Source organism: Canis lupus, chromosome 9 (assembly GCF_003254725.2).
Source record: "Canis lupus dingo isolate Sandy chromosome 9, ASM325472v2, whole genome shotgun sequence".
NCBI classification, from domain to species: domain Eukaryota; kingdom Metazoa; phylum Chordata; class Mammalia; order Carnivora; family Canidae; genus Canis; species Canis lupus.
The window spans coordinates 6,667,391-6,692,201 of NC_064251.1; the positions used below are offsets into that span (position 1 = coordinate 6,667,391).

Here is a 24,811-nt window from a genome sequence, read left to right on the forward strand (position 1 = left end):
ATCTCTCTGCTGAAAAACACACCTGTCTCCTCCACTTGGCCAAGGACTAGAGGGAGCGGGGCCACTGGGCATCCCTGAGCCAGGCGGGCCTGGAGCTTTCAGGAGCCCATCCTTCCCAAGCCAACACTCAGATCCCCAGAGGACTCAGGACTAGGAACAAACCCACATTCACTGCAGGCTGCTCTTCGTGGCCACCTGGCAGGGCCAGGACTCACATGAGACTATTGCTTCAAAAAAAGCAAGACAGTGCCTTTATTATTCACTGTAAGGGATCTTGGGGCCACTAACCTAGATCAAGAAAAGTCTGAGGTGCACAGAGCTCCCTCTTCCCCTCCATCAGAGGGAAGTAATACTCCGTTCATGGAGCTGTGATCGGGCAATAGTGGTGATGGGGGGCATTTAGGGGGGCTGTCACAGGCAGCTGTGTGGCCCTACTCTCTGTAGGGCGTGTTAGCCCAATTTAGCTCTGGAAAGATTCTCCAGTAACAAAGGCACAGGCTGCTGGGGGTAGGAGGGTGGCGCTGGAGAGCTGCGGGTCGACGGAGGGCAGGGTCAGGCCCGGGTCTTGTTCTCTCTCCCACCCTGGGCATCCAGAGGGGACTCTGCGCTGAGCACGGAGCTCCAGGGGCATACCTGGGGAGGCCCCTCTGGACCAGCCAGCTCTGTCTGGCTCCCAAGTGCAAGACAAAACCGGGAGACAATGATGCTATAGAGATCTCATTCCTGTTAGTCCGGAGCTGGGCACATCTCTGTCCTTAGTGCCACCATCATCGGGTCCTAAGGATGACCTCCACTTACCCGGGTGGCTGTCAGGACCCTTTGGAGCATGTCGTGGGAGAGAACAGTGCCAGCACGCTTGGGGTGCCCGAGGTGAGGCAGAAATCTGTGCACCTGCCCGGCAGGCAATGGCACGAGTCGCAGTTCTGTGAGCAGCTGAGCCCCCCAGCCCCTGTGATCCAGGACTCTCAGCTGGCCCCTGAGAATGCAGCCCCAAGCCCCACCTTGTGTCTCAATGGGCCCCAGTTCGTTGCAGGTGGGGAAGGCATGGGGCCATGGCGTGCGGGGGCACGTGAGGGAAGCACCAAAGGGGCTCAGATCCGGCACCCACGGGCCACGAAGAGAAGCAGTGTCTGCCTAGGCCTCGGGCTGAGCTGTCCCAGCCCGGGGGCCTTCCTCGGTCCAGGTGGTGGCAGGAGGCCCTGATGAGAAAGCCCACTTCCGCCAGGGCTTGGCTCCAAACACCCAGGTGCAGGCGGGACAAGCTGATGCTGGACACCAGGACAGCCAGGAAGGCCCATGGTGGGAAGACGGGGCATCTGAGGATGGCCATCTGGAGAACCACAGCATGGGGACGCACGGGCTGACTGGGGGCAGGGCGCCGAGGGGGACGGAGGCGGGCTGGCCAGTTCTGTAGATCCTCGTGGCCTCGTCACTTGGGGTTCAGGAGAGGCCGGGAGGGGCAGCAAAGGGAATGGCCTAGGGCCCCAGCCCCACACCTCCGGCATCTCAGGCCCCCCCCCTGCTCAGTCCTCGGCTTCAGGTTGGTGGCCTCCGGTCCCTCCCAGCTCCAATGACAAGGACGGGAAAGGTGCTGGGCCCTGCCCAGCCCGGACCTCGGGATGCCGGAAGAGGGCTTCTACCATCTTGTTTTATTTTGCGGGGACTGAGCCTAAAGTAACCAGAAAGAACAAGCGTCAACGGGGACCCTACTGCTTGGGGCCTTTTACTAAAAACAGTGTCCGAGTCCCAGCGGGGCTGGTGCAATCTGACATCGAAGGGAAACTCTGGGAGAAGTTTGTTTTTCTTCCGGCAACCTTTCTCTCCCTTCCAACAGAGACATTTTTCTCCCCCCTACGACCGGCGTCAGAAAATAGCTTCTGACTCGTTGCGGAGAAACATTCCCAAGCTCGGGAGGGGCGGCCTTGGCAGCCCCTTTGCGAAGCCCGGGGCCGGTGTCCAAGGGTCAGAGCGCTGCTGCTCATCCAGGCCCAGGCCCCGGGCCGGGTCCCAGGGTGGGCCTCGGAAGACAGGGCTCAGGAAAACCGGGCCGGTCTTGGTGTGGCCACCTCGGGGGCCGCTGGGGCCTCTCTGGCCAGGGGCCGGGAGGGGGACACCGCTACCCTGCCTCTAAGGCCACATCCAACCCTAAAATGGCACGATTCTGGGATTCGGACTCTGGATAGAGGACAGAATGCTGTCCTGTCCACCTTTTGGCAGCCACGAGGTGTAAAAGGAGCTGATGTGGAAAGGCTTTGTTTACCATCAGGGCCTGAGCCAATGGACATGTTAATAACTGCCCAGGAATGAAGCCGACCGGAACGGGCCGACCCTTTCCACCTTTGGAAACCCACTTTGTAAACAGGTGCCGGCGCTCTCTGAGCCATGCACTTCCACCCATGCAAGCACAGCACGACCTCATAGCACAGGCCGGTGGTTCTCCACCGTGTCCCCTGAAGGAGCTGAATGGCCATCCTCCCCCAAGGGGGAGGTGAAGCTGGTCTACACCCCCACTCCCACCCCAGCAGAGCCACCTGATGGTGGGCCTGCCCTGGCCTCACACGCATGGCCAGTGGAGGGGATCCCGGAGGAAAGCTGCCTCATCTCAGATAAACCCAGATGCTGGACTAGACCCTGGACAGGAGCTGGGCCTGAAAGGTCACTCCAGTCACACACGACATGATACCCAGGCTCAGCTAAAGACACCTTCCCTGTAGGCAGGTGTCAGCCACTCAATTGCACGGGAAGAAAAAGGCGCAGTGGCTTTCACGTGAGCCGGTTTTGGGGGGAGAGAGAGGAACCACCCACGGCCCATGGAGGAGGAGGCTCATCAGTGGCCCAGAGCCCAGGTCAGAAACGACATTCCCAGAGGAAGGGCTCGTAAAGCAAAAACGTGTTTATTAGGCACCCTTGCTCCTCACAGAGGAGCAAGACCCAGGACAGACGCGCCTGAGCAATCTCTCGAGGCTGCAGGAATCCCTCGGAAGACTCCAGAAAGTGTTGGCACTGACCGGCCATCACCCAAGAAGAACACTATCTGGCTGGAGTACAAAGCCGGGACTGGCTCCTGGACTCCACAAACACTAAGGAATGGGTGAGGGGGCCTCCCGGGGACACCCACCCAGACACTGGCAGCCAGGGTTGGCCTTCTGGCTCTGAGGCAGTTTTCCAGAGCCACTGAGGGGCCGGGAGCCGTAGGAGAGCAGTGGGCTTCTCACCCAGGCCACGTCCCCAGCGCCCTCCCCCAAATCTGCCCGCCTCCTTCTGGCCGCCGACTCAGTCCCACACGTAGGGGTTTCTAAAGACCTGGGAGCTCTTGCCGTCTCTCGGTGGCGTGGCTGCCTGGTGGCTCTGGGCCGCATACATGTCTTCGGCCCTCAGGGTGGAGTTGGCACTGCCCATCACCTGGCTGTTGGCGGTGGCTCGTGGGAGGATGACGTCGTAAGCTCCTTCGGACTGGAAGGAAGGACAGGAGGTCTCACAGCCGGGTTCCGCCAGGGCGGACACACAAACACTCTGCTTCCTGCAGGGCTGCGCCTGCCAGCTCCCCCTTCCCTGCCCCCCTCACCCCCCAGCAGGGCCCCAGCTGTGGCCTGGGATGGGGGACTCCACCTCTGGAAGCGGAGGGGCTGGCCTGACCTCGAGCCCCCTCTGGGCATGGGAGTGCCAGGCCTCTGGGCATGGGAAGAGGCTTCTGGTCACCTCGGATGGCCCTGGGGCTTCCTTATTTTCGGAAGGATCCTCTTCTCAAGCCCCCTCCCTCCTGCTCCCAGTTCCTGAGGGAAATCCTGGGGCCCAGTGGACAGTGAAGCACAGTGAGTTCTACTACCTGCCTGCTGATGCTCCCAGGCTCCCTTCTCCCCAGACTCTTCCCCGAGTCCTCAAATGGCAACAGGACACCCAGGGGCATCAGAGCTGTGGGTCTGCCTGGGTGAGGACAGCTTGGCCTGCCCACATTTCTTATCTCAAAGCCTGGGTGGGCTCGTCAGATGTGGAGACCTAAAGCTCAAATTCTCTGCCTGGAACCTGGCTAGAGCTGCAGCGGCCCTCCTCCCATGTGGGGCAGACACGGCTGTGAGGTGAGGAGGGTCCAGAGGCACCCATCCTAGCTCCTGACCTGGAGGGCAGGTGAACTTCTGGCCTCACTAGCCTTATCCCTAACCCCTGGCACTACAGGGCTCCAAGACACCTTCCGTCTAATCAGACCCGGGTGGTTCTCCCACTGGTTTGCAGTCGCCTTAGCTTGCCAGCCCCTAGTAGCTCCAGGAACATCTGGGCAAGTGGGGCTCAAACCTGGGTGTGCATCAGAATCCCCACCTGGGCACTTGGTTCAGCTCCAGCTGCAGCCACACCTAGTCAGGCTCCACCCAGTGGTGGCTCAGTAAATGTTTACCTGGGGTGGGGAGGAAGGGAGCCCCCATCTATGGTCTTTGCTGATCTCTGGGGTGGTTACTCCCATCCTGGGAGACTCCAGCAGATTCCGTGTTAGATGATACTACCGGAGAGATGCTAACCAGCAGCCCCATCCCACCACTGGCCTTACACAATTTGCATTTTCAGCAAGTTCCCAGGTGATGGTAATGCTGGGGGGTTTGGGGACCACGTCTGGATCCTTCCCCCCTTCCCCCTGCCCAGGAAGCAGGACTCTATGTGCTCAGGAGTGAGGGGTGGCAAGGGTGGGACAGCTCCTGGAGGAAGGATCCTGGGGTGGGGGGGGTCCACAGCGTGAGTGACTGTGACCAGGAGACTCTGCTCCTGTCCTTCAGAGAGACTCCTTGCCCCTCCCAGCGCTTAGCTGTAGGTTCAGCTTAGGGGCTGGAGCTGGAAGTTTCATATATTCACTGTACCTGCCCCCCACCCCCAGGGAGGGGGGTGCTCACGGCAGGGAGAGGGGGTGAGAACACCACCCTGCCAGGGAGAGGGGGTGAGAACACCACCCTGCCGACCTCCTTCGTTTCCTGTTCCCAGAGTCCTGCCAAGGCAGGTCACTGACCTCTCCCCCCAGCGACTGCCAGCCCGGGAGGAGGAACATATATGGAGCGAGTGAGAATCTAACCCACTGTCTTCCTGTTCCCAACCCCCCACTGGCTAATGGAGCATCTGGTTTCCAGAACCCAGGGGAGGCGTGAGGTCGAGAACTGAGAGCTGCCGCCTGCCTGTGCGGGGAGGGGAGCCAAGGCCCTCCTGGGACAGCTGTGGTTGAGGAGTAAGTACTTACCCAGACCTGCTTTTTGGTCCTCTGTGCCTTTGGGGGGCACCAAAGAATGACACCCCCCCACCTGGCTGAAACCTTGCTTTGTTCCTCCCTAAGCTCCTGTGGGTAACGCTGGCATCTTCCACCAGCCCGGGGCCCGGGTCATTGTGTGATGCCCCATAACCCAGGGCAGGTCCCCCTGTAGTGCAGCTGAAGGCGACGTATATATCGGCTCCAGGAAGCGGGCATCAGGAGCCGAGGGGTTCCGTTCCCGAGGCTGCCACAGCAGACAGAGAGGCCTGCCTCCTCCCTACCACCTCCACCCCAGCCTGCACCAGCCCGCTCGGGCTGGGCTCCGTGGCCCCGGCAGGGTCAGACATGTGGGACCCGACTCACCGGGCCTTTGTGCATCAGGGCCATCTCGGTGGGCTGGTACACGCTGGTCAGCAGCTGCCCGTTGTACCCACTGTATGGTGACACCGGTCTCTTAGCTGCAAAGAAACGCAGGTGCGGTTTGGGGGCTGGGCTCTCAGGCAAGGCTCCCAGGGGGCACGGGCAGGGAAGAGGGGGCTTGTCCGCCCTGGCAGTACATCTAACCCAGCAAGGAAGCCTGGCCAGGGGTGGCCAACCTGGGGGTGAGGCTGCAGGTGTGGGGGCCCCTGCAGAGACCAGAGTGCCTTTGTCAGGAGTCAAGGAGAGCATGATGCTGCCTGCCTTCCGCTCTGGCTTTTCTGCAGTGTGAGGACCCCCCCCCCCCTTTCAGCAAAGAAAAATGCTCCTGTCAGCAACCTTCACATCCCCATCCGCCCTCGGGGGCCAGAGGCCAAGAGGGGCACATGGGCCTTCTGCGGCCTTCCTAGATGGCCAGGCTCCAGCTCTGGCCTTTCCTACTGCAGGCCAGCTGCCAGGAGGTAGGGGAAGCAGGGAGAGCCCCCACAGCCTGAGACTTCTCATGTTGTCCCAGGGCACAGCTGGCTGCTGATCCTCCAGGACCCCAAAACCCAGAGCCCCACCAGGAGGACTGAAGGTACATCCTGTCCTGTGGCACCCTGGCAAGTTTCCAGAACTATTTTCAGCTCCGGGAATACCTCCCCACGCCATGCCTTTGGGTATACAGTCGTCCAGATTTGCTTCTATCCTGCTGGGGTTCCCAGGGAATCTGGGGAAAGCTGGCAAGCAACCCCTAGGGGCCCGAGACCAGGCTGTGCCGTAAGGGTGGCAGGTGGGTGTGTGTCTCCTGCAGGCTGATGGCCCGCAGCTCTGAGGGACCACGGCTAGGGCTGGCTTCCTAAGTGCTGGGCCCACTCGATTGATTTTTCCATTTAGATTTAAAAAAAAAAAAAAAAAAAGGAAAGAAAAAAACCCTCACAGCCCAGAAGTGTTTGCCTTGAGAGGACAAAGGCTGAGGACTCCCGCGGGCCTCATGGCCAGGCTCAGGGGGAGAGCAGGTGTGCGTGCACAAGCCCCGCCCCCACTCCAGCGTCCCACTCGGTATGCGACCGCGACCCACTCGGTATGCGACCGCGACCGGGGGCCACCCCGCTGGGCAGATCAGGGCTCAGGTGCCAGGCAGGATGAGGGTCACTCCTTTCTTCAAAACAGAGATGGTGGGGATCTGTTTGTAGAGGAGTTCTGATTCTGGAAGTTCCCCAGTCTCTGACTCAGACTTCTGGCAGAGACCCCAGACCTGGAGACCCACAGTCAAGCAGTTCAAGTCTTAAGTCCCCAAACATCTTGATCAGCCCAGTCTGAGGTTGGGGTCAGGGGTCTGTCCCAGTCCTTCTGACCTCCAGTTCCCAGTCATGTCAGCTAAAGGGGCCTGTAGCCAGCTGGCTGAGGACAGCGTGCCACAGGACACATCAGGAAAGGCACAGCATGTGGCACACAGTAGGTGCTCAATAAATGCCAGTGGTCCTTACAATCAACAAATGCCAGAGAAATATTCTTCCTTTTGGAAGCTGGGAGCTCGAGCAACTGGCCAAATGCCCCAGAGAAGCATCCCCCACCTCCCCCACCTGCTTCTCAAACTTCTCCCCACGGGGGCTTGGCACAGGCTGCAGAAACTTCACCCATTCCGGCCTCTTCCATTTCTAGGACGCCCTCAGCCTGACCCCTCTGAGGCTGCAGGGCTGGCTGGTGCCTAGTGCTGGGCTCCAACAGGAAAGCCCCATCCCATTAACAACGAGCCAGGATAGGAGCTTGGGGACAAGCCAGCTGGATAGTGGGTGCTGTTTAGATCAGGATGTGGCACAGTGCTTTTCTTAAAAAGAACAAAATCGGGGCGCCTGGGCGGCTTAGTTGGTTAAGCGTCCAACTCTCGATTTTGGCCCAGGTCACCATCTCGGGGTCGTGAGATGGAGCCCTGTGTGGGGCTCCACGCTCAGCAGGGAGTCTGCTTCTCTCTCTCCCTTTCCCCTGCCCCTCCCCTAGCTTGTACGTGTGCTCTCGGGTGCACGCTCTCTCTAAAACACATAAATAAATCTTAAAAAAAAGAACAAAATCTTAACTGAGAAGACTTTTAAAGGAAACGAAGACTATGAATATGTGCATAATAGAAAAACAAGTCCTGGAAGGGTAGTTGTAATAATAGTAAAATGACAGTAACCCACACAGCTAATAGCTAATACTTCTAGAGTACTTTCCAAGTGCCAGGCACAGACATTAGCGTAATCTTCACAAAAACCCTATATAACAGGGACCATCCTCATCCCCATTTTGCAGATGAGGAAACAGAGGCACATGGAGGTAAACGATGGGTCAGAGGCGGCACAGAACAGGAAAGAACGGGGTAAACTGGGAAGACAGCTGGGGAGGAATTACCTGTGGTGTTTGAAATTTTATAGTGAAAATACATTTGTGAACCACAGGAGTATAGAGAAAAAAAATATTTTTAAATGGACTTTAGGGACTTTAAGGCAGAAACCTAGTGATAATTCGAGAACCTTCCATTTTGCTTGGGAGACCAGCGCCCCAGTCCTGTCCTGCCGTCAAGGACGTGGAGTGATAGGGGAAGCGGGGAGGGTGTCCCTTCACCTACCTGAGGCTGGCTCATCCATGGAAAATGCCTTGTTCTCCACAAACATACTCTGGCCCTTCTGCTCTTTCAGGATGGTCTCGTAGCCTACGCCCCGGGTGGGGTACATGTCCCCCTGGTAACTTTGCTCTGGGCTGGCCTTGGTCACCTGGGAGACCTCAGGGATGACATAGAAGAGCACAAAGGCCCAGGCATTGGCGGCGAGGGCGATGGCCAGCGTGGGGTCATCCCAGGTGGGGCTGTTGCGCTGCCTGTTGCCGTACGTGTACATGACAATCCACACCACCCATATGGCAATGGAGGTGGCCGTGGTGAGCAGCACGAAGGCCCCGTGCTTCCGCCAGCGCTTGAAGCGGCCACACACGACGGGCCAGGCCCCCGTGAAGGCGCACAGCAGCAGCAGCATGACGTAGATGAGTGCCATGACAAAGTCCATGTTGGCGATGGCGCAGGGGGAGGCTGTGACCCAGGTGGCACTGCCGTTGCCCAGAGGGTCACCCTCGCCACCGCCCCGGACCAGCGTAATGATCAGCCACTCGGTGTTGATGATCACCTCCACAAGGGTGAGCAGCAGAGCCACGGTGAAGATCACCCAGCCCCGGGGCCCGTGGTTCTTCCGGGCCAGGAAGTTGAGGGCAAAGACATGCGCCACCAGGCAGGAGAAGCAGATGGCGAACAAGACTCCGAAGAGGAACCGCCGGGAGGCACAGGTAGAGAAGTTAGGCTTCACCACGCAGGCGAACACGAGGCAGAAGAGGCCCAGGGTCCCCAGCAGGAAGAACACCTGGGTCCCCAGGACGCTCCGCTTTTTGGTGTCCTGCACAAAGGGGAGGCTGGCCACAAGGATGATGGTGAGGACGAAAGTGGTGACAACTCCCGCCCCGGCCACTGCCTCCAAGATAATGCCCCAAGCCCCAGAACGGTCACACAGGTTGTAGTAGAGGGGGTTGAGGTCCGGGCTGCAGCCAGGTGGCACATGGTTCTGGGCCTGGGCCCCTGAGAATAGGAAGAGAGGCAGCCCCAGGCACGTCAGCAAGGCTTTGGGGATGGCCATCCTGGCTCCCAGGCCAGGCTCCAGCTGGGTCCCTAGAGAGGGAGAGAGAGAGAGAGAGAGAGAGAGAGACCAAGAGAAAAGGCAAAATCAGTCCTCCAAGGCCAGACGCTGACACACCAGTCACTTGCTTTCCCCTAGCCTGATTCAAGGCAGACAGCGCAAGCTGATCACGAGACTGTCCCCCTGGGCTTCAGAACACTTCTTGACACAGAAGTCCTGGAAGGCATATCAACTGATCAGGGAAGCATGTGAGATGAAGCCCATTGGTCATCTTCTCTGTCCCCAGTCATGGAAAAGGAGGCATCTGTCACTGAATTTTTAGGTTTCTCTCTCCCCAACCATAACCTGCATCTGAATACCACCCCCCCCCCCAGCTCTTGCAGTTTGAGCTGGGCGTGAAAGGGCTTGGGAGCAAGTCAAAACCAAGCTTATCAATCCATTTAGCACTTTCTCTCTGCCCTGAGAGTCTCTGAGTTCAGCAGGCCGACCACCGTGCCCTTCAACTCCGCCCCGGTGATGCCCACATCCATGGCCAATCAGCCATCCACTCATTCACCCAACAGGCACGTCATGAGCACCCGTGACAGGCATGACCTGCATCTGGAAAAAATGAAGAGACCAGTCCTCTTGGATTCCTACCCACCACCTCCCTTTGCCCACTCCCCACCCCCACCCCACCCCACCCCCAGCCCAGCTCTCCTCTCCTCTTCAGAATCCAAACTTCTTTGTCTAGCTCAGTTGCTGGAGTCAAGGATAAAATAATGTCTCAGCTAGGGAGTTAATGACTTCATGCAAAAATCCTCCTATGAGGCATTAACATTTTAAAAGCAAGAATGGGGAAGGGCAATGAAAACCCCAGAGGAACTCATCTGTCACAGAAGTCTTTAAGGCATTGTAGCTAAAAGGCACAAAAGAGACCTTTCATTCACGCCAGAAAGGTACCCTACGTACTACTCATTTGACCAGTCCCGATGGGCGGCTCTACCAAGTGCTGTAGATGAGCCGCAAAGACACGGAACCCCTGCTCTCGACACCAGCTGGACTGTCCCAGTGTGAAGTGGAGGTAAAGAGTCTGGCAGGTGGGACTTTAGATTTACTTGGAGAACAGAGAATCTCAATGTTCTAAACAGCCAGGTTCAAAAATACTACGAAATCCAAGCACGTACATAAAACCACCCTTATGTTGAACTAATTAGTTCTAACTACCTCTTCCTCCTCTCTCACTTCTTGGGTCCCCAGAACTCTCCAGAAAGATGGCAACCAAGCTTTCCAGGCTGACAGTGACCACTAGTGGCTTGCAGCGGAATGGCATGATCCAACTCTTCCCGCCTTCCCTTCCTCCTTTGGGGGAGGTGATGCTTAGTCTACCCCCTTGTTTTCACCATTCCTAGTTTCCTAATTTCTAGCAGGTGAACAAAAGCCCTAAGTCTGTCAAGGGAAACTCCATAACTGATAAGTGGAAGAGTACCTACTACTGGATCAAGAGAAAAAAAAAATCAAAGATTAAGTGAAGCCGACATAATAAAAGTCATCAATTTGGGGGATCCCTGGGTGGCTCAGTGGTTTGGCGCCTGCCTTCAGCCCAGGGCGTGATCCTGGAGACCCGGGATTGAGTCCCACATCGGGCTTCCTGCATGGAGCCGGCATCTCCCTCTGCCTGTGTGTGTGTGTGTATGTGTGTGTCTCATGAATAAATAAATAAAATCTTTAAAAAAAAAAAAAAGGTCATCAACTTTCAAAGTCCTAGGTGCGCCTTGAAAATATCATAGGTATCTCGACCTTCTCAGCTACTTCATTTTCCAGTTAGGCTTGCTTTTCCCCCAAATACTACCTATCATTAACTCTTAATAAATGAACATCTTTATTATTTTCCAAACTAACTGCATGGTCAGAGCTCAGTTTCTCTGGACTTCTAAGGCAAAAGCATGGTTTCCCCTGCTTGGAGATTTAAAAAAGCTTTTGTCGGGGACTTTGTGTAATCGTAAATCAATAAAGCATAAACTGTATTTACAAGTGCTGGAAAGAAAGAAGAAGGGTGGAGGATTAATGGGCAAGGAGGAACATCGAACCACTCCAGGGAGAGAGGTCATTTGCAAGATTATATGCTATGGGTTCCTAAGCATTCAACCCCAGCTGGGGCATTTGGGGCTCAGAACAAAGCGGCCAGAACTTGTGGTAAAGTTGGAGAGGTGGAAGTAAGCCCTGCCTGAGAAAGGCCACCCTGATTGAGCCCCCAGGTATCTGCACATCTTCAAGCACTTCACCCTCTCCTCGCTCTGGGGGCCAGTTTAAAACAGGCAATTTTTCCAAATCAGAAAATATTTAATGTGCATCTGGGGGGACAAAGGCCAGTAGTTCTCAGAGCTCTGAGAGATACAAGGATGGACAAATATAGCCTCTGACTCGATTGTTTGTTGTTTTCTCCCTGACATGGTTTTTATTATTTTTAAAGATTTTTTTACTATTTAACTATTTAGAGAAAAAGAGTACAAGTACGGGGAGCAGCAGACAGGAGAGGGAGAAGCAGGCTCCCCACTGAGCAGGGAGCCAGATGTGGGGCTGAATCGCAGGACCCCTGGATCATGACCTGAGCCGAAAGGAGCCACTTAACCGACTGAACCACTCAGGTGCCCCTGGTTTTTAAAATCTAGTACAAGGGGCGCCTGGGTGGCTCAGTCCATTAAGCATCTGTCTTGGGCTTAGGCCATGATCCTGGGGTACTGGGATCAAGCCCCACGCCTCAGGGTCCCTGCTTGGTGGGGAACCTACTTCTCAATCTCCCTCTGCTGCTCCTCCTTGCTTGTGCTATCAAATAAATAAATAAAATCCAGTACGAGAAATACAGTAGGTCTATGAGAAAATGATTAAGTGCCACCCAACAGAATTTGCCTCTGGGGGAAGGAGAGGTGCTACAAGAACACAGAGGAGGAAGCTCTTCCAGCTGAGGGGGTCAGAAAGACAGAATGGAGGAGACCTTTCAACGGCATTTTATTCAGTTCTTAGCCCACCTTCATGTATGAACGGAGTCTGTTAGGGGAGACAGACTAGAAATGCTACAGGGAAGGAGGTTGGGGCATTATTCTAAAGGCAATGGGGAGCCGCTGCAAGCTTTTTTTTTTTTTTTTTGGTACAAAGACGGCATAACCAGGGTTGTGGTTTAAGATCTGAATCTGCCAAAAAGCACAGGCAATTGATTTGTTGAGGACACATTCACCCGTTTAAAGATCGAGGCCAAAGGTAAAGCCAGAATGGCCAGATCTGAGAGAGCCTTTCCCAAATAAAATCTAAGGACTGCTTGGAGGTGGGAGGAAAGGACACCAAAGCTTAGGCTACAAGTTTAAATCTGATAACAACCATGTCATTACAAAAAAAAAAAAAAAAAAAAGAAAAGAAACACCAAAAAACCCCCAAACCAAGCCAGGTCCCATTTAGCTCTGTCACTTACTCTTCTGATCCCATCTTGCTCTTAGAAGTACACTCTTTTACCAGCATGCAGCAACCTGGCAAGCTCTCTGCCCCACCAATGTGGGGAACTTCCAAGGAAGGAAAGAGGAACCTCTTCTGGCCCCTCCTCCCCGCCCAGGTACCGAGCTGTTCAGCTGCCCTAAAACTTACCAGCCCCAGATGAAACTAGCCATTCCCACCCAGAAAGGATCCACGTCTCTGTTCCCAGGAAAATGCAAGGGTGAGTATGGACACAGAATTACACCAACTCAGACCTAGGGCAGTGATCCGTGGAGGCCAGCAGATTTAGAGTAGGGAGCTCAGAAGAGTTGTGCTGGTTCTCTGACCTCCAGGAGTGCAGATTCAGCCAGTCAACACATGCCACCTTCTACACGCTGGAGAAGGGGAAAAGCACTGCAAAGAGCAGGACCCAGCTCTGCCTAAGAGACTCTCCCTCCTGCGAGTCCCTAAAGCCTAGACTTCTGGCTGTCTCTGAACCTTGATGGTTAAAATTCCGTGCATGTGTCTCCCCTACCAGGCTGGAAGGTCTGTGAGGGTTGTGAACAAGATAAAGACGGGATTTATCTTAGCATCCCTGCAGCATCTAGCGCGGTGCCTTGAACAGAGTAAGCATTCGCTGAACAGACTCAGTGCCTGCTTCTCCCCTGCCTTCTTCAGTGTGGAGTCACATCTCCTGTGTCAGGGCTCTCAGTGGGACCAAGGAGGGGAGTGAGAGGGGGACCTCCTCCTGCCCCATGAATTTCTCCTACATCGCCGCTGCAGCACAGCCCAGTCTCTCGGATTATTTCCTGGACAAAGGGGCCCTTTTGCTTCACCTCCTTGGAATCAGTCATACAAATATTTTTAATCATCTCTGAAATCAGCCTCTCCCCAGCTCAGCCACTCAGCCCCCAGCTCTGGTCTGAGTCAGCCCAATCCAGTTCCAGAATCCCCTTCCTCCCAGTTTCCCTCTCCAGGGGGGAAGCAGAGAGGCCTCAGCATAGTGGGGTGGGTTCAGAGGCCCAGCTAGCACTGACTGGCTGGATCAGAGGCAGTCAGGCCCTCTCCCCGTTCCAGAATAAGCCACTCCTCACCCCCCCCCCCCCGCCCTGCCCCCCCACCGTTCACACCGGAACCTGAGAAGCCCTAGGGCATAAGAGACCATCCTGAAGAGGGCACTAAGGGCTTCTTTCTTTTTTTTTTAATTTTTTTTTTTTTTTTTTTTTTATGATAGTCACACACACAGAGAGAGAGAGAGAGAGGCAGAGACACAGGCAGAGGGAGAAGCAGACTCCATGTACCGGGAGCCCGACGTGGAATTCGATCCCGGGTCTCCAGGATCGCGCCCTGGGCCAAAGGCAGGCGCTAAACCACTGCGCCACCCAGGGATCCCGCACTAAGGGCTTCTAAGCACCGCCCTGGTCTAGAGCTCCCAGGCTCAAGGATATGAGTAGGCTATAGACACACGGCCTGCAGTTACACTGAAGGGTGCCATGACCTCTGACAGCCCCCTCTCAAAGGCACCTAAGCTCACCCCAGGAAACCACAGAGCATCCTCCTTTCTCCCCGCTCCTCATCTGCCAGCACTCAGCAGCCTATCAGGAGAGATGGATGGACCCACCAACAGCCCTCCCACCTCCTCTCCCTGTCCCCCATCCCACCCCACCTTTCTGGAATCCTGTACTTAGGCCCTATCAACTTACCCCTGTCCAGTGGTCTCTGGTGACTAAACTCACCAATAAGAGGGGTTGGAGATGTGCAGTTAGGAGGTACCTCCTACCCAGGTTGGGAAGGGAGGGGCTTCTGGGAACCTCAGCCTAGACTTCCACATCAAGTGGGCATTTGGGCCAAAATTTCCCGAGCATTCCGAAACGTGGAAGCCTTCAAGGGTCTGCTCTGGAATGCCACTCTGGAATGCGCTCCACACCACAACCGCCCCCCTCCCCCACATACACATAGGAAGACGCAAGGTGGGAACCTCCAAGAGCACAAAATCCTATTTTGACACATTCTGCTCCCGGTGGATCAAGATCGTGGAGCTTTCAAACGATTGGCTTTTCGGGGGTGTAACAGTGCGCGGCGGGCGTCAGGATGGAGGGGCGCTACCCAACCCCTGCGGCTGCAAAGGGCCCTAGAAAAGCCCTGGAGGGAGGAGGGGGCAGTGGAGTAGGGATCTAGAAGCCAAGCTGCCATAAGAAGGGGCTCTTGGATGGTCCGATTCCAAACTTCCTATAGGAAGATTCTGAGAATTTCCCTCCTGGTTCCTCGGGTCTACACCGGCCTCCCCATCCCCCGGCACCGGAGAGGAGGCCAGCCCACCCGTGGGGCCCCGACTGTGGGGTTGAGGGCAGCGCCAGGCTCCCCCCACCCCCACCCCGCCGGGTCCCCAGCCCACTCCGGTGTGCAAAGTTTCCGCGCCCGAGCGGAGTTGGCGCGGCGTCCTCCGCCCTGGGGCTCCTGCCCCGGCGCACGGCCAGCCGGCCCGACCCGGCTCTTCCGGGCGGCGGAGGGGAGGGCGGGGCGGGAAGCAGCAGCCCTTACCTGGGACGGCCACCTCCAGCCCCAAGCGGGGCGCGGGCGCGGGCGCGGGGAGAGGGGCTCGGCGGAGGGCGCGGAGCCAGGCGCGGCCCGGGCCCGGGGTGGCGGGGCCCGCGCGGGGGTCGGGGCGCAGGGCCTGCCTCTCCCGGGAACCTGGGCCGGGCTGGCCGCGCTCGGTCGCTCCTGCTGGCGCTGGCCTCTCCCTCCGCGCTCTCGGCTCCCTGCTCCGGGCGAGAGTGGGCCGGCGCCTGCATCACCGTGACATCACCTCCATTCAGGCGCTTATCGGGCGGCCGCCGCGCTCCAGGTATGTGCAATCCGTTTGCACAGTAACAAAGCGCGCGCGGCCCTCCCCCCGCCGCCGACTCACCTCCAGGCTCCGGCGAGGCGCACTTTCCGGCCGGGGAGGGAGCTCGGAGTTTCTGGCGGAGCTGGCCCGAGTGTTGTTGCTGTTTACCGCCACGCCCCCGCACACGGACGCGCGCACTCACGCGCACTCACGCGCACTCACTTTCAGGATTCGCCTTTCCCTCCGGAAAGCGGTTTGGGGTGCAGCCCAGCGCGCTCCCTCGCCCCGCATGTCCCAGCGCTCACACGCGGACACGCGTGGGGCCCCCCGCGGTGCGTCTCAGCTAGCCTCGGTCACCTCCGCCCCGGCTCCCCCGTGGGGCACACACGCCGGGCACAGGTCGCTGCTCCCGGCTGAAGCGAGGCGCACACTCAGCAGAGTGCGTCTTTGTCACGCCTTCTGCGCCCCCTCCCCTCCCCGAGCGTGCACACGTGGACACACCACACACCGACAGTCCGCCTCCTCCACGAGCGGCCTTGCCCCCGGCACCTGGGTCACCAAACGTGCATGGGGCGGGGGGGGGGGGGCGCTGCGAGCGCGCCTGCCGCGGTGGGCCCGGCCGGGATCCACTCCGGATCGTGAGCAGACGGCGCCCCGGGCCCGACTTGCCTGCGCCTGGATTTCCCGCGACCGCCCCAGCACCGTCCAACTGAGCGCGCTCCCCTCCCGGCGCCCCCGTTCCCTGCTCCGACTTGTCCTAATTAGCCGTCACGGTCATGTTCCCCGCGGTCCCCTGCGCTCCGGGACGCCTCGGCCCTGACTCCCAGCCCAGCCCTCCGGCCGCCCGCGGACTCTTCCACGAGTTCGGGTACCCTCCCCGCTCCGCGCCCCACCCCCACCCCCACCCCCCACTCCCTGCCCCGGGGTCGATCAGCCGGTTGCCACCCTTTCCCCTCCGGCCCCGGGAATCGGCAGAAGGGGAACGACCGAACTGGGCGAGGGGATCCAGTCTGGGACGTCCCCGGCCCAGTAAACAAGAGGAGATTTTTTCCGGCCGCCTTCCCCTGGGGCTGCGCGCTCCGCGGGAGGTGGGCTGCGCGGCCCGGGGGCGCCCGGCGGGGCCTAGTTAGCTTGCACGCCAGGCCCGGAGGGGCCGCGCGCACCGGGAAGGGAGAGGCTGTTGGGCCTGGCCGGGGCCCAGGGGACGCGGAGGGAGGGCAGCCGCCGGGTCTCCGGGGTGCTGGTTCTTGTGACGCCGAGTTGCCTGGGGGATCGCCAGCAGCGCGCGGTCGGAGCCAGCCAGAGTCGGGGCGGGCGGCGGGGCGTGTTTGCACAGCCCCGAGGGCCCCCGGGTGGGGGCGGGGCGGGGGGCAGGCTGGGGGGAGGGCGCGGGCAGAGGGGAGGGGTACCTCCGGGGCTGCTGGTGCGCCTGGGTCTACGACAGGCAGGAGTCAGACTCCGGGAATCTCCGGGCGCTGGCGGAGCGATCCACCTCAGGCCTGCCCCTCCCCTCGCGCACCGGCTCCTCGGACTCCGGGAGAGTGTTTGCTTAGCGGCCCCGGGCTGGCGGCGGGGCCCGGGGTTTTCTAGAACCTGCCTCCCTCCCTGTGCCTGGCCCTCGCTTGCAGGTCTCGGAAGTGCGGTGATCACGGAGCTGTTTCCGTTCTTTTTTAAATATTAAGAGGAAGAGCGCGTTCTGGTGCCAAGTTGCGCGTTCCTCTCCGTCTCGCTCCCCTAACGCCCTGCACCCCCGCCCCAGCCTCCCGGACCCTCGCGGCGGGCTGTGCAGCCCCGTCCCGCGCTCAGAAGCCAACCCCTAAATGAGCCGGTTACTCCCTGTGGCCTCCGGCTGTAGCTTTCATTAACCAGACACGTATTGCTGAAATCGGTTTGCTGCGAGAGCTGCCCATTAGCATAAGTGAAAAGGCGATTCCGAGGGCCAGGGATAGGGGCAGGGGAAGCGGGCTGGGAGCGGAGTTGTGGACCCAGCCCATCTTCTCAGTTTGCTTTCAAGCTTCTGGAACTCCAGCAGGTGCAGAGGACTCTCCCAAGAGGCAAGCTTCCCACCCCCCCACCCCCATCAGTCAATCAGTCTCTACCCAGGCAGGGGTCAAGTTGGGGTATCCAGTGCCTGGGCACCCCCTGGGAGCTGGGGAAGAGGCCCTCCAGCCCTGAGAGGTCAGCACCCCTGGAAATGTAGGGCAGGTTTCTGAAAAGGGTTTGCTGAGTCCCTTTTCACAGTGCCTGTCTCATTCTGGAACAGGATCTGCCTTTGAAACAAAGCAAGGCCCTTGGGGCAGATGACCCAGGGTTTTCAGCCTCCACCATCCCTGGTGCCCTTCCTTGGGCAAAGCCTGACTGGGTGAGGGGTGGTGGGACTGGAAGTCCGGATCCCGGATCTTGAGAGCACCCTCCACCAGCCCCCACGAGCCAGACTGTTGGGCCGCGGGGCTGCTGCTGGACACAGCCAGCCTGCATTGGCTAGAAGGGAAGTTCTGTGAGAGGTGTGTTGTCTTTCAAGACTCCAGGTATGGGGCGTCTGGGTCCCCAGATGCCATTCACTCAGTTTAATGACCCATAGGCATTTAAGCCTTTATGAACTCGTGTTTTCACCAAAAATGAACACTTTGTGAAGTCACCCCATATGGATACTGCCCACCCACCCTTCAGAGAGATCCTGGATTGATGGATTGTGGGGGAGTGCCTGGCTCCCTCTTTCCCCTTATATGGTGCTTGAGTTCCTGCTGGGCCATGGAAACTACTTTGATCCATCTCAACCTTCCTTCTCAGAGCTACCAGAGGCTAAGGGACTGACAAGGCCCAGGGGTCAGAAGCAGCTCTGCCACCTGCCAGCTGGGTGACCTAAACAAGTCTCTGCATCGGCCTGGGCTCTGCTTTCCTCTACTGTAAAATGGGCGTGATAAACCCACCTGGACATTTCACCCTAACATCCAGATGAATCTGATTCTAGAATGTTCCTCGCACAAGCCTGCCCCTCACAGGTGCCCAGAGGTCAGCCTCTCCTCTCCTATTGCATCCCCTGTGAACCTCAGTCCTGTCAAAATTCAAGTCCCATCTACTCTTGCAGAAGCTGCTTCTCTGATCTTCTTTCAATTCTATTTTATGGTTATCAGAATAGACTTATCATGCCATGCTCTGGGCCTTCGCCTCTACTGTTCCTTCTTCTTCCACATCCTGTCCCTCCCATCCCCCCTTCTCTGACCAAAATTTTTACAGAATCACTGTTGCCTCAAAACTCAGCTCCAATGACCCTCTGTGAAGCTTTCCTCACCTTCCCCAGAAAGAACCATGGCAGTTGCTTCTTTACCCACAGCTTTTTCTCTTTTCCAAAATTTTATTTATTAGAGAGAGAAAGAGAGAGAGCGAGCACAAGCAGGGAGAGTAGCAGGCAGAGGGAGAGGGAGAAGCAGTCTCTCCGCTGAGCAGGGAGCCCGATGCAGGGCTTGATCCCATGACCCTGATATCATGACCTAAGCCAAAGGCAGATGCTTAACCAGCTGAGCCACCCAGGCGCCCCCCACCCACAGCCTTTTATGCATTCGTTCACTTATCATTACCCCAGTATATCTTCATCAGGCCTGACAACTGTCATCTCCCCAGTTAGACTGTGCCCTCAAGAGGGGGACATGTCTCATTTTGTGGCCCCAGGCATCTGGCACAGAGCCTGTCCATTGTTCTATGGTCAGGACAGTAGCAGTAAGAGTAGCGATACAGCCCCTGGAGGGTAGTCTGCTGCAGATTTTCCCCTGGTAACAGGGGCCCTGCCTACAGTTAGCACCCACCCTGCACACCACACCAGCCCAGCCCACTGCACCAGGCCTTCCTGGGGAGCAGGCAAGCCCCAGTGCCTTCTGGAGAAGTCTACTGCCCCAGGCCAACAATGCCTTACCTTCAGAGTCTGGGCAGGGGGCCTTGGCCACCTGGCTTGGGGCACAGGGGTGAGGAGGCTAGAGGTCAGTTTTGCTCCCTAGAGGGACTTCCTTTTGCATGGGTAGCAAGAGTCGGGGATTACAGTTGCAGCTGATGGACTCCTTCTCTCAGGAGCTATTTCCTTCTGCGGGGAGTGGGAGGCCTGAGCCTGGCCCCTGGGGGGCAGCGGGAGTTGAATGCCCTTGGTCTGGTGGCCTTGCCCCAGTGAAGTGAGAACAGCCCCTCCCTGATCTGAGGGTGGAGGCCCTTGGCTCCCTGACAGGTAGGTGCCTGGAATCTTGTGCCAGGCAGCTGGGTGCCCCACAACTGGCTGGTAAACAGATTTTGCATTTGATTTTTCCTTGCTCCCAGGCTCCATATTAACTCGTTACTGCCCAGCCTATGGTGTCTGGCTAAGTCTTCTTTTCTCTTAGGTTTGTATGCCTGACCCTTGGAATAGTAGGTACCCCCTGGTTTTTATAGTAGGAAGCCAGGGGCCTGGGAGCAGGCAAGTTAAACACTAATTCACCACAACTGGCTGCCCATGGGTGATCCCCCTGGAAATGTACCCGGAAGTGGGCCTTGGGCAGAGCCTGCTGGAATGTCACCTGATGCCAAGCCCACCCACAGTGGCCACAGGTCTGCTGCTCCCCATCCCCCCTCCCTGTCCATGGCTCAATGGCCACTAACCAACTGTCTGTGGAGGAGAGAACTGGATTTTCTGAGCTGTCCAGGTCTGGAGAATGTCCATGAACAGACAGTGGATCTAGGAACCAGGGTTAAAGCAAAGGGTCTGAGGGGTCAGGCCCCTCGGCCCACGAACGCCTTTCCAAAAACAAAAAAGAAACGTGTACACAGTACTGCACTTAGTACCCCTCACCTTCAGGAGGGGTCTCACCCCTGTCTGAGAACTTTTCAGGGACGGGATACCTGTTACCTCACTCCAGCAGCTGCAATGCCCCAGACTTATTACCTCCGTTACAGTCTACTCCCACTCCCCCCAACACCTCCAGTCACCCTGCAAACCCCCGTCCACTGGGGGACATTCCCTGACTTCACCCTGGTGCTCTGCTGACACCCTCACCAGCTCCCACTGCCTTGAATTGAAAGACGAAGCTTGCTTGCCCAGCATTCAAGGCCTCTGCAACCTACTCTCAACCTCGGGTGCCAGCCTCATTCCCCTCCTCTTCCCCACAGGAAATGGAAATGGCCACTCTAGCCCGAGAGGTCGGCTCCCAGTCTGGCCACTGGATTTGCCTTCCTGTGGCTGTACTCATGCTGTATCCCCCACTCTTCATTTGGGAAGCCCCCTTTGGGCCTCTCTCAACCAGTCCTCTTTTAAAGACCTGTGCTCCACCCAGAATTTTGGCTAGTGACCCCACCCTAGAGTTGTCCTCCCTCTGCTCCCAGAGCAAGCTCCCCTTCTAAGGCGAATTTGCTAGCCTAGCACTATTCTGCATCGTTAATTATGAGGCTTGGTGGGGATCAGATTCTGATTTCATGTCTAGCCTTCCCTGCAGTCCCTAGGAGAGCGCTTTATAAACACAATTTTAAAAACAATAAAGGGGCTCCCGGGTGGCTCAGTAGTTGAGCGTCTGCCTTCAGCTCAGATCATGATCCTGGGATCCTGGGATCAAGTCCCGCATCAGGCTCCCCATGGAGAGAGCCTGCTTCTCCCTCTGCCTGGGTCTCTGCCTCTCTCTCTGGTGTCTCTCATGATTAAATAAATAAAATCTTTTTTAAAAAAAAGGCAATAAATACCAGTGGAATAGTGGGCTGACTGGCCAGGAGCTGAGAGACACCGCCTTCTCAAAGGGTAAGGGCAGGTCCAGGGTCTAGCCTTGGCCTTGCTGCCATCAGGAACCCACCACTCAGATCCCTGGCTCCCAGAATTCCAGGCCAGGAAGTTAAGAGAAATGCTAGCTAGTCTGATAACGCAACACTCCTAATAGCTTGCCTCTGTGTCGCACTGTGCAACTTTCAAGTGTCTTTGATATTTGATCCTTGCAACCTTACAAGTTCAAGAAAGCAGCTATTACCTCCATTTCGTAGATTGAGAAACTGAGGTTCATAAAAGCCAAGCGGCGTGCCACGGACTAAAGCCTGTTTGTTTTAACTCCATGGCATGCCGCAAAGCGCTTTTCTCATCTCCCATACAGCTCTTACCTTTTCTGCCTTAACTAGTGTACGTGTCTTGTGTCCCCAACCAGGGTGTGAGCTCTTAGAGGGAAAGATGTGTCTGTCTCCGATCTACCTTTGTCCTCTCGATGCCTTGCCCATAGTAGGACCTCGATAAGTATCTGTGAGGGAGTAAATAGATGAAGGACCCGCACAGGCCCACATAAGAGAAGGACGGACGTTGGCAACGGAGCACCTAGTGTGGAGCCGACGCCCTGCCTTGTCCCCATGATCCCTTTGCTTCAGAAGCCAGCCTCACGGCAGTGCTGTCTACACTAAACAGTCCCCTGGCCTAGGCCAGGGCCACGTGTCTCCCTCTCCAACCCCTTCTTCCTTCTCTGACTCTGTTCTCCAGGTGGCCACTAGCCCTACAGTCACTCACGTCCCCTCTGCACACACTGCCACCTGCCCCTCCACCAGCCCCTCCAGCCATGACACAATTCTGAGCAGCATCCCCCCCACCAGGATTTGAGGGCACCCTCGCTCGAACTCAGCCGGGGGTGTCCCTGGAGGGCCAGGCTCGCCGCACTCACCAGGGATGGCGCTCCACCCGCAGGGCAGGACCAGCCAGCTGGCTCCTGGGCCTCGCCGTCCCAGCTGTTCCCCTCTTGCTGCCTGCTCGGGGCTTGACTCTCTCCCTTGCCGGAAGCCCAGCTGCGGCGGCCGAGGCTGCCGGGAACCTGGCCGGGCTATTCTGGGAGCGGGCTGGAGCTCTGGGCCGCCTGGCAGCAGCTGAAATTTCAACCCCTTTGGTTTCCACACTGTTCTTCTCCTCCCCGCTGATGAGAAGACGGAGTTCGGTCATTATGCAAAATTCAGAACCACGGATGGCGCATTTGAGGGTCTTAATAGCGGCTGTGGTTACGCTAAAGTGGGCCCTGGCCATAAACCACGTACCCTGCAGCCGCTGATGCAACGGCCTGCCCGCGCCCTGCGGTCGCCCAGGCGTAGCCGTGCTCCTCTGTCCCCATGCCCACCCTGCCCTTTAACCCCTCCAGACAAAGCCGATGGTGGAATTCCTCGGAGACCCTCTTCTCTTCCTTTTCTTTCTTTCCTTCTTCTTCTTCTTCTTTTTTTTTTTTTTTAATTAAGACTGCAGGATTTGATTCTGCAATGTAAGCAATAAAGTATGAAGACTGAGTTTGGGTGACACGATTAGAGTCATAATTAACCCAAAGTTAAGCCCCCCTCTGATTAACCTGTTTCTGGATAGCCTGCTCTTAGAAGGCCCCGGAGATGATGGGCCGGCTTCATTATCCTCGTGGGGGGGTTGGAGGCCAGGATGGGAAGAGGGCCCCCCCACCCCGAGATCACACGGTGATGGACATATGGCTTAAGTGTGGCGTTGGCCCTCCTGTCATGAAACTGTGCTTTTAGAACCAAAAGGACCCCCAGAGTTGTCCAAAGGGCACAGAACTTGCTCGTCTGTGAAAGGGGGTAATAATTCCTGCCCCATGTGATTGCTGCAAAGATTATGCCAAACCACAGACCCGAGAGCTCTTGGCCAGAATGCCCATGACTTGGGACCTTCTGCCCCCAGGCTCATCTCCTTCCACTGCTGGTCTGTGCGAGGAGAGAGCGTCTCACAGAAACAGTGGTGAGGCTGGCTCCCTGGCTTTCTCCAGCCTCCGCACCCAGCTTCAGAACCAGTTCTATTGTTTAAAAAGCAGATTTCGGGGACACCTAGGTGGCTCAGTGGTTGAGTGTCTGCCTTCGGCTCAGGGCATGGCCCTTGGGGGTCCCAGGATGGAGTCCCACATCAGGCTCCCCGCAGGGAGCCTGCTTCTCCCTCCGCCTTTGTCTCTGCCTCTCTCTGTGTCTCTCATGAATAAATAAAATCTTTTTTTAAAATAAAAAGCAGATTTCGGGCTGCCTGGGTGGGTGTCCCTCATCCACTCCCATGCACTCTCTCTCTCAGTAGATAAATTAATTAGATAAATCAATACAATCTTTAAAAAACAAAAAACAGATGTCTGGACCCCATTCCTAATGTAGAACCCAAGTCTCTAGCCAAGAAGCCCAAAAGCCTGTTCTACAAGGTGCACAGGTGTGATTAGTGCTGCACACTGACCTTAAGAACCAGGGAGGCAGGGTTAAACCAAGAATTGTTCGAGTCAGCTATGAGGAAAGGAAGGGAAAATGCAGGCAAAATACAGAAAGCACGCATGCTCCGTGAAGGATCAGGTTCTCTGCTTCTCAGGAATGAGGGGCTTGGGAGCGTGAGTGCAAGGGTGGCACCAGGGTAGGAAAGCAGAGGCGATCCCCCGCGGAAGTGTTCCAGGAAACGAGAGCCTTGCAGCTTTCTCTATTCCTCCCCACACCCACCCTCAGCCTCTCCTGTGTTAAAGGCATGATTAAGGGTCAGGAAGTTGCTACGAGGCCTTTCCTCCTTTGCCTTGCCCTCCTGCCCCTTCCCCTAATATTTTCCAGCCCTGTCTGAAGTCATCCCAATGAGGGCGTGGTTCCTCAGAGCCCAAGGCTCACTCGGACTCTTTTAACCAGCGCTTCAGATGATGGTTGTGCTAGTAAAGTTTAAGAGCCACCGAAATACAAATCTCCCTTGAATTCTTCACCGGAGGAGGCGTGGGGGTAAAGTGATGGGCAAGACTAGGGGCTGAGGGGCCACTGCTGACCAGCGTGTGTGGTCATGGAGCAGTCTGGTTAGACGGACGAGCTCCTGGCAATGGGGTCTTGTTGGGGAGACAAGCAGCGAGGGTGCGGGGTGTGGAGTCCAAGTGGGGGTGGCACTGAAGTGGGAAGCATGGGCCAGACTCTTGTCTGTTGGAAGGTGAGGATTCCAGAGGCGGGAAGAATGCAGAACTCAAAAAAACATGAGCCAGTCCCAACAATAAGGCTTCATCGACATTTTTCTGGAGCTGATCCCACGTAGGTTTCTTCTTCCCGGAAGTCAGAGGCAGCCATCATTGAATTATTTTCTGCTGGTGTCTGGTCTTGCCCCTTGACACTCAACCTCCTCTTTCTAGAAATGGTAAGACTCCAGGAAAAAAAGCGGGTCAAGCTGAAGTGATGTGGGAGCCTCGGCTGCTGGTATGGGGTACTTGGGGTCATGGTGAAGTAGAGGAGGTAAGGCGATTTTCCCTCTACTCTTCTAGGTTCTCTGCTGGCAACTCTGAAATAAAAGACATGTTAACA

At 56.9% G+C, this 24,811-nt stretch overlaps 1 protein-coding gene across 12 annotated transcripts; it reads right to left on the reverse strand.

Moving 5' to 3' along the window:
- Positions 1-228: 228 nt before the first annotated feature.
- Positions 229-22,349, reverse strand: GPRC5C (G protein-coupled receptor class C group 5 member C). Of its 12 annotated transcripts, none has more exons than XM_035720878.2 (5): positions 22,192-22,342; positions 8,229-9,311; positions 5,588-5,682; positions 3,304-3,453; positions 229-1,669 (listed from the first exon to the last, which is right to left on the reverse strand). In XM_035720878.2, exons 2-5 carry the CDS (start codon positions 9,277-9,279, stop codon positions 1,637-1,639), a joined length of 1,329 nt encoding a protein of 442 aa, XP_035576771.1. In that variant the 5' UTR covers positions 9,280-9,311; positions 22,192-22,342; the 3' UTR covers positions 229-1,636. The 12 variants fall into 12 exon arrangements, with proteins under 12 accessions (XP_035576771.1, XP_035576774.1, XP_035576770.1 ...); XM_035720881.2 differs by lacking the exon at positions 22,192-22,342 and adding an exon at positions 19,461-19,619; XM_035720877.2 differs by lacking the exon at positions 22,192-22,342 and adding an exon at positions 16,960-17,131.
- Positions 22,350-24,811: the final 2,462 nt, after the last annotated feature.